Below are 13,896 nucleotides of genomic sequence, written 5' to 3'. Positions count from 1 at the left end.
TGCTTTCGTCAGTTCATCTGGTGCTTTTGAAAGAAGAGGTGGTGGAAATCTTTTGACCCAGTAAATAATGGGTTGATCTGTTTTTTGAGTATTTTGCTGGCAGTATCTGACAGTGATCATTCGTCACCTATTTTGCAACCTGCAGGATAGGACAAACCCAACCTCTGTGCAAAATGCTGCAAATCGGGAATAAGGAATTGAACCCTGAGCCCACCAGAAACATTTGTGATGGCCTAAGTGGCAGCAGCAACTCAAATAGCATTGTTTCATAAATTAATTTTGATAGGTGTGGAGCTATTTTTTTTATAAATGTTCTTGGGAGGGTCTTGGTGAAGTGCTAAACTTTCAGGACGTTTTGACAGTGCAAAAATGGCATAAACCACTTGTATCATAATTTCCCCACAATTATCTTGGTTTGTTTGATTTCAGATACCTCATTCAGTTAGTCAGCTGCCCAGTGCTCAATAATTACTCAAAAATATGTTGAATTGTTGTGGATAAATATTACTGTTTTTTAAGTTCCTTGTTGTGATGCTTCTCCACTATTTAGCAATGAATCACTGGTTGATTGGTGGGTGTGAATCCACATCCTGTTTTGGGGCAGCTTATTTTTTTTATTATCCTGTAATACCAGATTGGAAACTAGTTAGTTTCCAATACATTTTACAGTCGGGCATCCTGGGAAGTTTTGCGTGTAAACTGACTTAATGATAGGAGATTTGATTTGATGGAAGCCTATCCCAGAGAGAGTTTGGACCTTGAGATTTTAAAGCATTTGTAGTGGTGTACCTTAGGCAAGTCTGCCAAATTTGTTTCACTATTTTGTTAAAGTTTCCATTGCAAATTGTTTCTTCACACAAGTCCTTTTTATAGATGAACAACTTTGTGTATTGATTGGTTTTGCTGTGCAGTGAAGTTTTTTTTTAAAACTATGTTCTTGAATTGTGTGCATGTATGTACGTGGTTACCTCTTTGTAAGCAATCAGATATTGTGATTGAAGGATTGTACCTATGGCATTATAGGCTAGTGATTCTCAAGCTGGGGTCTGTTGAGACCTTTCGGGGGGTCTGTGAAATTATCTCTCGTAGATGAGAAAAACACAAGGGATAAATGGAAGAGGAAAAGGGCAAGCTGCCCACTTTGTATAAATTCAAGTGAAAAGCAAAGTACTGCAGATGCTGGAAATCTGAAACAAAAACAGAAAATGCTGGAAAAATTCAGGTCTGACAGCTTCAATGGAGAGAGAAACACAGATTCACAGATGCTGTCAGACCTGATGTTTTTTCCAGCATTTTCTGGGTTTTTTGTATAAATTCAAGGTAGTTAGTGTCAGTCCTGCATGAGGAGCTGACAAATTCTACACCCGAAGCTCCCGAATACATTTGCAATGTTGCGCATCTTAGCTGTCTTGGTTTCCAGCAGTGAACCTTGCATGTACTTTTGAAGGGTAAAGACAGCAGCCAGCTACAGTTGTGATACTTCAGAACATTTAATTTGGACTCAAAGTGAGCAAATTCCATTACTGTGCCTGGTCTGCTTAGTTTTAAAAGCAATTTCTGGTCATAGCAATCTCTTGGTTTTACGCTTTTAATTATGGAAACGCTGGTTTATGTATCTTACATGTTCCAATAATGTAAATTACTTGATTAAGTAACTGAGAAACTGGCCTGAGTTTGCACGGGCCTGTGACGTAATTGAGAATGTCCTGTTCGAGTGAGGACTCATGTATTAGGAGGGAAAGAAACTCGTCTGTTTATAGAAAGCTTTTTCTTTGAACTATAAAATAGTAACTGGCTTTGAGCCTGTTAAACATCAAAATATGTTGAGGCTGCTGTTGCAACTAATTTGATCAATAGCTGTTTGCATTGTTTGTGGTCTGTGAACTGATTAGGCATGTATGCTATTAACAGACATTCTTTAATCACATTGAAAACAGTTCAGTTGGCATGCACTAGAATGTTTTATGGAGTCACACTTATTCCTTACCTCTAGTTTGTCTGAAATAGTACTCAATTTGCTACTATAAGCAATTGCTTGTTTTTTAAAGCAAAATTCAAACATCCTTTACATGCAGCGCCTTTGTATTATGAGTATTAAAAAGCATTTAGATTGGAGGTCTGTGATTAATCCATTTGAAAAGATTCTTCAAGTAAAACTTTGAGAACCACTTAATGGCTAGTACAAAGTTATTTTTTTGCTTATGAAAACATTGTAGTGTTTTTTCAGTTAAGTCATCTATTTTTAATTTGGGTCACTTTCAACAGCTGCTTATTTCTAGCTGTTTTCTTTTCTCTTGCCCTCTTATCCCTTAGCAAAAACAGCCTAGTCTGAATGTGTATAGTACCATCCCTCAGTCAGGTTACTGAGTTTCTTGATATCCCTGCCTCCTGGGTTACTGCAGAGTTCATGAATTGACCAAACTGAGGGTGTACTATGAGGAACTTAACATTATATATCTCCATTGCTTGTTTATAAATTTATATGTATGTATATAAATGCTGATCACAGGACAATATAGAAAATGTGACTACTCCATTTTACAGGGACATGTCAGAGGTTTGTGTATTTAGTTATTGGACATTGAAAATGTTATGTTTCCTTTACACTTAACTCAGCAAAATTCTTTGGGCGGTCACCATCAAGAAGACCAGCTCACTACTACAGAAATGAGGATGACATGGATGAAACGTTTGAAGACCTGCTTAGGAAGTATAAAGAGATTCAGCTGGAACTGGAATGTCTTAATAGAGAAGAAAAGATGTCTCAAACTACCAAGGGAGAAAACTTGCTGGAAGAGGAAGCAGGTGTTCTGTCTGGGAACATGAGTATAGACGCCAACAGTATTGAAAAGAACAATTCACAGTTGTTATCCACAGAAAAACCTCAGGTGAAAGCTTTTCAGGCATTTGAAATAAAACCTCTAAGACAAAAGCTACGTGCACCAGCTGAGATGGATCAAAGCAGCCAGGTCAAAGACGGCCATAAACCAGAGCCTTTAGAGCCTGCAACAAATAAACAAGGTACCTAGAACACGTCAAATGATTTATGAAAGATAAATGTTACAATTCGTTAGTAACTCCATTGCATTTTCTTTCAGATTGTGAAAGTAAAGACCCAGACCATTCTAGTTCAAATAGTAAAGGGTTGTTGGTGGAATCTCCTTTTAAGGTAAATAAATGTTCAGTATATTTGTGTGAAAGTTTGTCTGTAATTGGAGATTTCTATTTGTGCTGTCCGAGTTGCATCACTTTAGAGGTAAAATATAACTGGTATTATTGTAGGGAAATTAATTTTGTAACGTTTAACAGGACATTGTCAAAGTGGAGGATGATGATGTGGAGGAGGAGGAGAAGGAGGAAGAGGAAGAGCTGTCAGAACTCCAGTTGCGCCTCCTTGCATTGCAGTCTGCTAGTAGGAAGTGGCAACAGAAGGAGCAATGTGTGATGAAGGAGAGCAAGGAGAAGCTGACTAAACCGAAAATATCTCAGCAGAAAATCAGAAGTAGCCCTAATACGCATGTGGTCAAGAAATCTCTTAGTGCAGGTAACACTCAGATTTGTGGAAATAGATGTTATGTTTTGAGTTGGAAAAATTTGTTTTGCCAATGTTGATGGAACATGCAACTTCTTCAATCTAAAGAGTAGAGCATTGAACTACTGCAGTCAGTGGGTATAGGTGTCGTGTCCGTGTCGTCGTCCCGTTCCCCCCCCCCCTGCCAATTGCTGTTAGGTTGGAAGTTTTAGGATTTCGACCTAGCAACTGATATGCACCCAAGTCAGGATGGTGTGTGACTTGGCCGGGAACCTGCTAGTGGTGAAGGGACAAAGTTTCAAGCTGCTGGTTGAGGTGCCAAACAAGTTGGTTGCTTTGTCCTGGACATTGTTGAGCTCCTTGAGTGTTGTTCGAGCTGTACTTAACCCATCCATGTGGAGAGTGTTCCATCACACCCCTGATGTCTTGAAGATCGTGGAGAGGCTTTGGGATGTCAGCAGGTGAGTTCCTTGCGACATCATGCCCAGCCTGTGATCTGCTCTTGTAGCCAGTTTTTATGTGGCTGGTCCAGGTATGTTTCTTGTCACTGGTGATCCCCAGAATGTCATTGGGGTGTTAATGATGGTAGTGCCATTGAATGTAAAAAGGAGACGGTTAGATTTTCTTCTGTTGGAGATGATTGCCTGGTACTTATGTGACATGAATGTTACTTGCCCCATATCACTCCAATCTTGAATGTTGCCCGGGTTTGCTGCATGTGGGTAAAGACTGCATTATTTGAGGAATAGAGCCCAATAGTGCTTGATGTGGTCCAGCCAGATTTGGTGATAGATAACTAAACCAGCTATGTACCCAAATCACTCCAGCCTGTTCCCATTGAGGAAGTGAAGATAGGGCTTGTATCTGGATACTGGCCAGGATGAGCAAATTCAGGTTTGCTAGAGACATGAAAATAAAGGTGGGGGAGAGGGAAGTTTTAACTGAATTGACAGCTACAGAAATACTGTGGATTACCAAATGCTAGGCAGTTTGGATTGCATTTGAAAGTGCAATTGTAAGTAAACTCCTTGGAGAGTTTTATTCAAGGGTGCCCCAGAGCAAGTAGGGTTGGCAGGGATAGCAGGATTTTCGTTTTTGGTGGCAAGGAATTCAAGGAAGCAATCCCATTTAGAGGCATTAGAGCCAAGGAACTGAACAAGTAGGAGAGTTTTTAGTGGTTTAGGGAGGACAAAAGGGTGGTGAGATTAGAAGACTTGAAGGCAAGGATAATTTGAATGGGGTGAGTGAATTTTTTTAATTTCACTGGCTAGACCAACATTTGCCCATCCTAACTACCCCTGTTCAGAGAACAGATAACCACATTGTATGTAGGCCAGGCAGGTCTCCTTCCCTAAAGGACATTAGTGAACCAGGTGGGTTTTTATAACAATCGACAATGGTTTTGAGGTCATCATCAGACTTTTAATTCTGGATATTTTATTGAATTCGAATTTCACCATCTGCCATGGTGAGATTAGAACCCGGGCACCTAGAGCATTACCCTGGGTCTCTGGATTACTAGTCCAGTGACAATACCACTGTGCCACTGCCCCCCCTGCCATCATTCCCCATATTAAAACATCCATTAGCCATGCTTTTCAATTTTCATTGTAAATTCTTATCCATATTTATAATGGAAGTTGCCTATATAAACTTGATATGCTGCATTTACACCACTACTCCTTTTTTCTAACTATTTTCTTTAGCTGTTGCTACAAAGCAGGTTTTGCGAAGGCAGAAAACTAGAGCGTGGAAAAAACTGCAGCAGCAAAAAGAGCAGGAGAAGCAAAGAAGGGAAGAGGAGGAGAAAAAACAACTAGAAGAGGAAGAGCGAAAAAAACGCGAGGATGAAATCAGAAAAATTCGTGACCTCTCCAATCAGGAGGAGCAGTACAATCGCTTTATGAAACTTGTAGGAGGGAAAAGGAGGCCAAGTAGCAAGGTGAGACTTGACGGCTTGTACCATTTAATTTATCCTGGGGTGATTTTGATAAACTTTTCTTCTATTTGTGTGCCATGAATGCTGTACACTGTTGTTTGGGATGCTTATTACTTCAGGTTTAACCAGGTGCAGAAGTAACATTAATCCCAGTTTTTTGTTGGCTCACAAATGACTTGATCTTTCAGGAAAATGTGGCAAATGTAAACTGCAATTGGATTTTGTGCAATGGTCAATTTGGTTTCAAATTATCAGTTGTGTAATTGGAAAATCATATCCGACTTCCCTATACCATTAAATCCAGCGTTAACGACTTGTACAAATTGAATGCTGAAGCCAATCAGATCGAAAGTGAAACCTATAAGGTGCATTGTCAATCCATCTCCAGTATTATAATTAGTATTGTAGTTTATATGTTTGTTCTACTAACATGTATGGTGTGCAGCCAGGTTAGTGTAAAACTATCCACCTTCTCAGGCTCAAATCTACCTTGTTTGAAAATTGTGCAGTCTTTAGTGTAGTCAATTTTTTTTTTACATTCGTTCATGGGATGTGGGCGTCGCTGGCGAGGCCAGCATGTATTGCCCATCCCTAATTGCTCTTGTTCAGAGAGCATTCAAGAGCTGTGGGTCTGGAGTCACATGTAGGACAGCAGATTTCTTTCTCTAAAGGACATTAGTGAACCAGATAGGTTTTCACGACAGTCAGCAATGGTTTTGTGGTCATTATTAGACTTTCAATTCCAGATTTTTATTCGTAGTGGGATACGAACCCGGGTCCCCAGAGCATTACCCTGGTTGTGGAGTTCCTGTTGAGAATTGGATGTAATTTTGTACATTGCATTGAAAGTAAAAGCAGATATACTTGGTAAAAATTTTAAGTGCGTAGACTAGATTTGTCATCACTGCCTCTATCCCAGGTTATGATTGGTTTAGGAATGAACAAAATTTTGTTGCAGTCATGTACAGCATTTGAATTGTGGTGTGGTGGAAAACAATAGCTTATATGGAAACAAAATTATGCAGAAGCTGGAAATCTGAAATAAAAGCAAAATGCTAGAAATACTGAACAGGCCAGGCAGCATCAATGGAAAGAAAAGTGGAGTTAATGTTCGGGTCAATGATATTTCAACAAAACCAACAAGTTAAATAACAGCAGCTTATTTTTATAGCAGCCTTAATGCAATAAAGCATTCCAAGGTGCTTCACAGGAGCATTATAAAACAAAATATGACACCCAGCCACTTGAGATATTGGAAAAATCCTGGAATTCCCTCCCTAACAGCACTGCGAGTGCAGCCGTGGCACTGCAGGTGCAGCCATTCAAGAAGTCAACTCACTACCACCTTCTCGAGCAATTTGGGATGGAATGGCTTTTCCAGCCATGCCCTCATCACATTAATCAATTAAAAAAGAGGGTCAGGTGGCCGAAATCTTTCTCAAAGAGATATGTTTTAAGGATTGTCTGTCTTTCTTTCTGTTTTTGGTTTCTCTTATTTTACTTGGGATCATGACAATGCTGGTCGATCACCCTTCTCCATCTCCTCCTGTCAGTCACTCATTCCTGTTCCAGTTCTACTGTGTTTAAGTCTCTCGCCACTTCATCTTTCCATCTGGTCTTAGGCCTTCCGTTTCTTCCTGACGGTTCCATTTCCATCACACGTCTCACCACATTTTCCTCCCTCTCTCCGCAATGGATGACCATTTTATCTTTCCTTGGCTACTTCCTTCGGTGCTCCCACAATCTTCATTGACCCCCTGATATGCTGATTCCTGATTTTGTCTTTTCTCATTAATCCACACACCCATCTCAGCATCCATATCTCACTAGTATTTAGCCAATGTTACTCTTTTGATGCCCAAGTTTCTGCATGAAATAGCAAGGCTGGTTTCACAACTGTCTTGTAGATTATTCCTTTCAGTTTGAGCGATACTTTTCTAGCCCATAAAACTCCCCTGCACTACTTCCAGTTACTCCAACAAGAGCTAACCTGCTTAATTTTCATACTTCCATCTTCTGCCACCACTAACCTCCGGCACTGTAGATTGTGGTGTATAAGATGGCCCCATTTTTTTGGGCCCAAAAATCATGTTTTTGCATATATTCCATGGAAAAGTCAGCCACACTTTTCAGTCACACATTAGTAGTCAGCCTCTCTTTTTCACCCCATAAATGGTGTACCTTTATAACTGGGTGCAAGGGATCAGGTAGACAGTGCAGACTGTATCACAGAGATGCACTGGAGTTTAAGACATGCCCACAGAGCAGATGCTGCGTGGAAAATAAAGGTGGCGGCCGCCCACATTGATGTCAGCGGTTCACTTTATACGCTAAGTCGACCCCTACTTTTGGAGGGATTTTCCAAGGCTTCAAAGGTCGACCTGTATGTCAATATCTACGGTACTTGAAGCTACTCGCTTACTCCAAGTCTTCACCCATGTCGTTAGTTTCATTCTGTTTTGCTTCCTGAGGATCAAACTGATAGTTCATACATTTGATCTTTGGCGCACTAATCTTCATATCCCTGTCTTCCAGTGCTTTCCTCCAGATCTTCACTCATGTTCTCATCAACCCCACCACATAGCTCAATGTCATGTGCAAGTATCATTGACCATGGCACTTCCCATCTCACCTTCAGTTAGAACTGGAAGGGGCTCAATGCTGATCTTTGATGTAATCCAGCATTGGCTTTGAAACTCTCACTCCCCTCACGCTGCGTCTTACTCTCGTCTGGCATTCCATGTCCATGCCTGTAATAGCCTTACATACATCTCAGGGACTTCCATGAATTGTGGAATATCTCCAGACTTCTTCCCTAGGTGCCTGGTCATAAGGAGTTCTAAGGAGTGCCTTAAAGGAGGGAAGTGAGGTGGAGGGATGGAAAGGTCTAGGGAGGGAATTCCAGAGCTTGGGACTTAGGCAACAGGAGGCACGGCCACCAATGATAGAGTGATTAAAATTAGGCATGCTGAAGACGCCAGAATTAAATTAATGGACATATCTTGAAGGGCTGTGGGGTTGGAGGTGATTAAAGAAATAGGAAGAGAAAATGCAAAGTACATTTAGATTGTATAAGCCTGTGGTTCAGAAACTGGGAGGAAGAGGAAGCTTGCATTTTGAGACATCATTATTAAGCTGTCAAATATTAAATAGTCCTAAGATAAAATAACTGCAGATGCTGGAAATCCAAAACAAAAACAAAAATACCAGGAAAAACTCAGCAGGTCTGGCAGCATCTGCGGAGAGGAGCACAGTTAACGTTTCGAGTCCGAATGACCCTTCACCAGAACTAAGTAAAAATAAAAGAGGGGTGAAATATAAGCTGCTTTAAGGGGGGGGTGGAATAAGTAGAGCTGGTTAGAGGGCCAGTGATAGGTGGAGATAACCAAAAGATGTCACAGACAAAAGGACAAAGAGGTGTTGAAACTGGTGATTTTATCTAAAGGAATGTGCTAATTAAGGGTAGAAAGCAGGACAAGCAAGGTACAGATAGCCCTAGTGGGGTGGGGTGGGGTGAAGGAATCAAAAAAGGCTAAAAGGTAGAGATAAAACAATGGGTGGAAATACATTTAAAAATAATGGAAATAGGTGGGAAAAGAAAATTCTATATAAATTATTGGAAAAAAACGGGGGGGAATCGGAAAGGGGGTGGGGGTGGAGGAGAGAGTTCATGATCTAAAATTGTTGAACTCAATATTCAGTCTGGAAGGCTGTAAAGTGCCTAGTCGGAAGATGAGGTGCTGTGCCTCCAGTTTGCATTGAGCTTCACTGGAACAATGCAGCAAGCCAAGGACGGACATGTGGGCATGAGAGCAGGGTGGAGTGTTGAAATGGCAAGCGACAGGGAGGTCTGGGTAATGCTTGCAGACAAACCGAAGGTGTTCTGCAAAGCGGTCACCCAGTCTGCGTTTGGTCTCTTCAATGTAGAGGAAACCGCATTGGGAGCAACGAATGCAGTAGACTAAATTGAGGGAAGTGCAAGTGAAATGCTGCTTCACTTGAAAGGAGTGTTTGGGCCCTTGGACGATGAGGAGAGGGGAAGTAAAGGGGCAGGTGTTGCACCTTCTGCAGTTGCATGGGAAGGTGCCGTGGGAGGGGGTTGAGGTGTAGGGGGTGATGGAGGAGTGGACCAGGGTGTCGCGGAGGGAATGATCCCTGCGGAATGCCGCCGGGGAGGGTGAAGGGAATATGTGTTTGGTGGTGGCATCATGCTGAAGTTGGCGGAAATGGCGGAGGATGATCCTTTGAATGTGGAGGCTGGTGGGGTGATAAGTGAGGACAAGGGGGACCCTATCATGTTTCTGAGAGGGAGAAGAAGGTGTGAGGGCGGATGCGCGGGAAATGGGCCGGACACAGTTGAGGGCCCTGTCAACCACCGTGGGTGGAAAACCTCGGTTAAGGAAGAAGGAGGACATGTCAGAGGAACTGTTTTTGAAAGTGGTATCATCAGAACAGATGCAACGGAGGTGAAGAAACTGAGAGAATGGGATGAAATCCTTACAAGAAGCGGGGTGTGAGGAGCTGTAGTCGAGGTAGCTGTGGAAGTCGGTAGGCTTGTAATGGATATTGGTGGCCAGTCTATCACATAACTCCCTGTCGCTTGCCATTTCAACACTCCACCCTGCTCTCATGCCCACATGTCCGTCCTTGGCTTGCTGCATTGTTCCAGTGAAGCTCAATGCAAACTGGAGGCACAGCACCTCATCTTCCGACTAGGCACTTTACAGCCATCCAGACTGAATATTGAATTCAACAATTTTAGATCATGAACTCTCTCCTCCATCCCCGCCCCCTTTCCAATTCCCCCCCCCCCCCTTTTCTTTTCCAATAATTTATATAGATTTTTCTTTTCCCACCTACTTCCATTATTTTTAAATGTATTTCCATCCATTGTTTTATCTCTACCTTTTAGCCTTTTTTGATTCCTTCACCCCACCCCACCCCCACTAGGGCTATCTGTACCTTGCTTGCCCTGCTTTCTACCCTTAATTAGCGCAGTCCTTAGATAATATCACCACCTTCAACACCTCTTTGTCCTTTTGTCTGTGACATCTTTTGGTTATCTCCACCTATCACTGGCCCTCTATCCGGCTCTACTTGTCTCACCCCCTTAAACCAGCTTATATTTCACCTCTCTTCTATTTTTACTTAGTTCTGTTGAAGAGTCATTCGGACTCGAAACTTTAACTGTGCTCCTCTCCATTAAATAATCCTATATCTGATTGCTAGTTAGACACTTGAATCTAATTGAGTACCAACATGCAAAATCCTTATTAAATTTGACCATTGTTTCAAATAATTGTACACTATTTATACATATGAATAGATTTTCAAACTGGGTGTAAAGCTGGTGGTGTGGATCAGAAATGAAAATTGGGCTGTTTCTTAAAGAGCAGCTGCTAAGTAATTTTAGCTTGCTATCCAGGCAGCAGATTCTACCCAATGATGTATATCATAGTGTTTGAGAAATGAGAGTGCCTTATTACAGAAAGTGAATGCATGAAATTATGGCCCTGTTTTTGTGATTGTACTGGCAGCAAAACTGTCCTTTTGTTTTCTCCACTGGAACTGACAGCAGCTTCAGGAATCTGCACATGTGCAGAATATCACAGAAATCCACAATCTGCTGTCAGTGATTCTACGCTTAACCAGAGGGCAAGCTGTTGAGGCACCTACTGCAATCCCTAAGCAGGCTGTAAATTGATGAAAACTTCTACTTCCATCGTGGTAAAATTGCTGTTTTAAAAAAAAAAAACTTTTGAAAAAGTTATACCTTGGTGAGTAAGGTGTAACTGGGGTTTTAATGGCATACTAGCTTCATAATGCGAAACATCCTACTGCTAAACATCCTCACTGGCCCTGAAAAGCAAATTTTATATTGTGAAATGTCAAATCTCTCCATTATTATAAAATTGCACACTTATAAAATAACTTTTTAAACATTTGGATTAACATAGAGGCAAAAATATTAAGAACAATCAACCATTTATTTTGCTACCTGAAAATTAAAAGTAAAAAGATTCAGTGCTTTTGACTTACAAGTTTGCTATCTGTGAGAATACTTCTATGTGATTGGTTGCTTATCCTGCTGACTGACATCACTGCTGCTGGATACCTTAATTTGATGTAAGATTTAAATGCTGTTAGGAAAGGGGAAATCCATGTCACAGAGATCACTCGATCTTGATGAGCGGCTTTCTTTGAGGTCAGTGGCCAGCACCATTGTTTCGCTGCTGACTTCAAAGTTCAGCATCACTTCTTGATGTTCTGAGAAGCAAGCCGTATAATTGATCGATAGCAAGACATACCTGTCCTCTTACTTTCGTTTGTAAGTGCTCAGTTTAATTGAAAGCCATGGTCATGTCCAAAATATCCACAGCTCTCCACCAACCTGAGCACTGGAATTTGTATGCATTAATTTCACAGTCTACTGGATATACAGTTTTGTATGATGTAAAAATAAAACCTGAAACAAATATAGATTAATAAGTTATTGTCCCATAGTGCATTTAGCTAAATCTAAATGCAGATTTGTGTTGAAGGGATTTGTACACCATAATTTTCATTTGGATTATTTTTAGTCAACGGATGCAGATATCAAAAAATCACAGGAGAAGCCAATGGAAGAGTCTGGAAACTTGTACCAGTATGATAATTATGAAGAGGTTGCTATGGAAACAGATAGTGAAACCAGTTCACCAGGTAAGCATCACCTATGATCTGTAAACTGCATTAAGATCTTGACACTAAATTAATGTTCCATGCCATTTTTTTTTTGTCAAATTGTTGGCTCAGATTTTGAGTAGATAAAAACTTGGGCATAGATGGGATGTAGGTCAGAAGATTGGACAGAATATAAAGGACAGCAAGGAATGACAAAGAGATTAAGGAGGGAAAAGTTAAGAACACAAGAGAAAACTAGTTGTAAATATAAAGACGGGTACAAAGAGTTTCTATAGAAACTTTTCCATGAGAAAATAGTTAACAAAGTGAGCATTGGCCTGATCAAAAGTGAGTCTGGGGAATTAATAATGGAAAGTAAGGAGATGGAAGATGAATTGAACAGCTGTTTTGCATTGGTTTTCACTACAGAGGACACCAGTAATATCCCAGAAATAGCTGTAAATCAGGAAATGGAAGGGAGGCAGGAACTTGGGAAAATTTAGAATCACCAGAGAAGTGACATTGAGCAATTTTTTTTATTCATTCACGGGATGTGAACTTCGCTGGCTGGGCCAGCATTTAATGCCCATTCCTTGTTGCCCTTGAGAAGGTAGCAGTGAGCTGCTGCCTTGAACCGCTGCAGTCCATGTGGTGTAGGTACACCCACAGTGCTGTTAGGAAGGGAGTTCCAGGATTTTTACCCAGCGATCGTGAAGGAACGGCGATATATTTCAAGTCAGGATGGTGAGTGACTTGGAGGGAAACTTCCAGGTGGTGGTGTTCCCATGTATCTGCTGCCCTTGTCATTCTAGATGGTAGTGGTCGTGGGTTTGGAAGGTGTTGTCAAAGGAGCCTTGGTGAATTCCTGCAATGCATCTTGTAGATGGTGTGCACTGCTGCTACTGTGCGTCGGTGGTGGAGGGCGTGAATGTTTGTGGATGTGGTGCCAATCAAGCAGGCGGCTTTGTCCTGGACGGTGTCAAGCTTCTTGTGTTGTTGGAGCTGCACTCTTCCAGGCAAGTGGGGGCATTCCATGTAGATAGTGAACAGATTTTGGGGAGTCGGGAGTTGAGTTACTCGTCGCAGGATTCCTAGCCTCTGACCTGCTCTTGTAGCCACAGTATTTATATGGCTAGTCCAGTTCAGTTTCTGGTCATTGGTAACCCCTAGAATGTTGTTGATGGGGGATTCAATGATGGTAATGCCATTGAACGTTGAGGGGCGGTGGTTAGATTCTCTCTTGTTGGAGGTGGTCATTGTCTGGCACTTCTGTGGTGCAAATGTTACTTGTCACTTCTCAGCCCAGGCCTGGATATTGTCCAGGTCTTGCTGCATTTGGACATGGACTGCTTCAGTATCTGAGTAGTTGCGAATGGTGCTGCACATTGTGCAAATATCCCCACTTCTGACCTTATGATGGAAGGGAGATCATTGATGAAACAGCTGAAGACGGTTGGACTGAGGACACTACCCTGAGGAAATCCTGCAGTGATGTCTTGGAGCTGAGATGACTGACCTCTAACAATCACAAACATTTTCCTTTGTGCTAGGTCTGACTCCAGCCAACGGACAGTTTTCCCCCTGATTCCCATTGACTCCAGTTTTGCTAGGGTTCCTTGATGCCACACTCAGTCAAATGTGGCCTTAATGTCAAGGGCAGTCACTCTCACCTCACCTTGGGAGTTCAGCTCTTCTGTCCATGTTGGAACCAAGACTGTAATGAGGTCAGGAGCTGAGTGGCCTTGGCAGAACCCAAACTGAG

At 41.7% G+C, this 13,896-nt stretch overlaps 1 protein-coding gene across 2 annotated transcripts in view; it reads left to right on the top strand.

Moving 5' to 3' along the window:
• The window catches only part of zfc3h1 (zinc finger C3H1-type containing), a 73,021-nt gene that overhangs the window by 2,277 nt on the left and 56,848 nt on the right, over window positions 1–13,896 (top strand). For both annotated transcript variants that reach the window (XM_078567916.1, XM_078567917.1), the window contains exons 2-6: window positions 2,617–3,021; window positions 3,099–3,169; window positions 3,310–3,544; window positions 5,239–5,474; window positions 12,053–12,173. In XM_078567916.1, the coding sequence (XP_078424042.1) occupies window positions 2,617–3,021; window positions 3,099–3,169; window positions 3,310–3,544; window positions 5,239–5,474; window positions 12,053–12,173 (1,068 nt within the window). The remainder of the gene's footprint in view (window positions 1–2,616; window positions 3,022–3,098; window positions 3,170–3,309; window positions 3,545–5,238; window positions 5,475–12,052; window positions 12,174–13,896) is intronic.

The sequence above is a fragment of the Cetorhinus maximus genome, chromosome 22, assembly GCF_964194155.1.
Source record: "Cetorhinus maximus chromosome 22, sCetMax3.hap1.1, whole genome shotgun sequence".
NCBI lineage: Eukaryota > Metazoa > Chordata > Chondrichthyes > Lamniformes > Cetorhinidae > Cetorhinus > Cetorhinus maximus.
The sequence above is the reverse complement of the archived record's forward strand: the minus strand, read 5'-3'. Positions and strand labels throughout refer to the sequence as shown.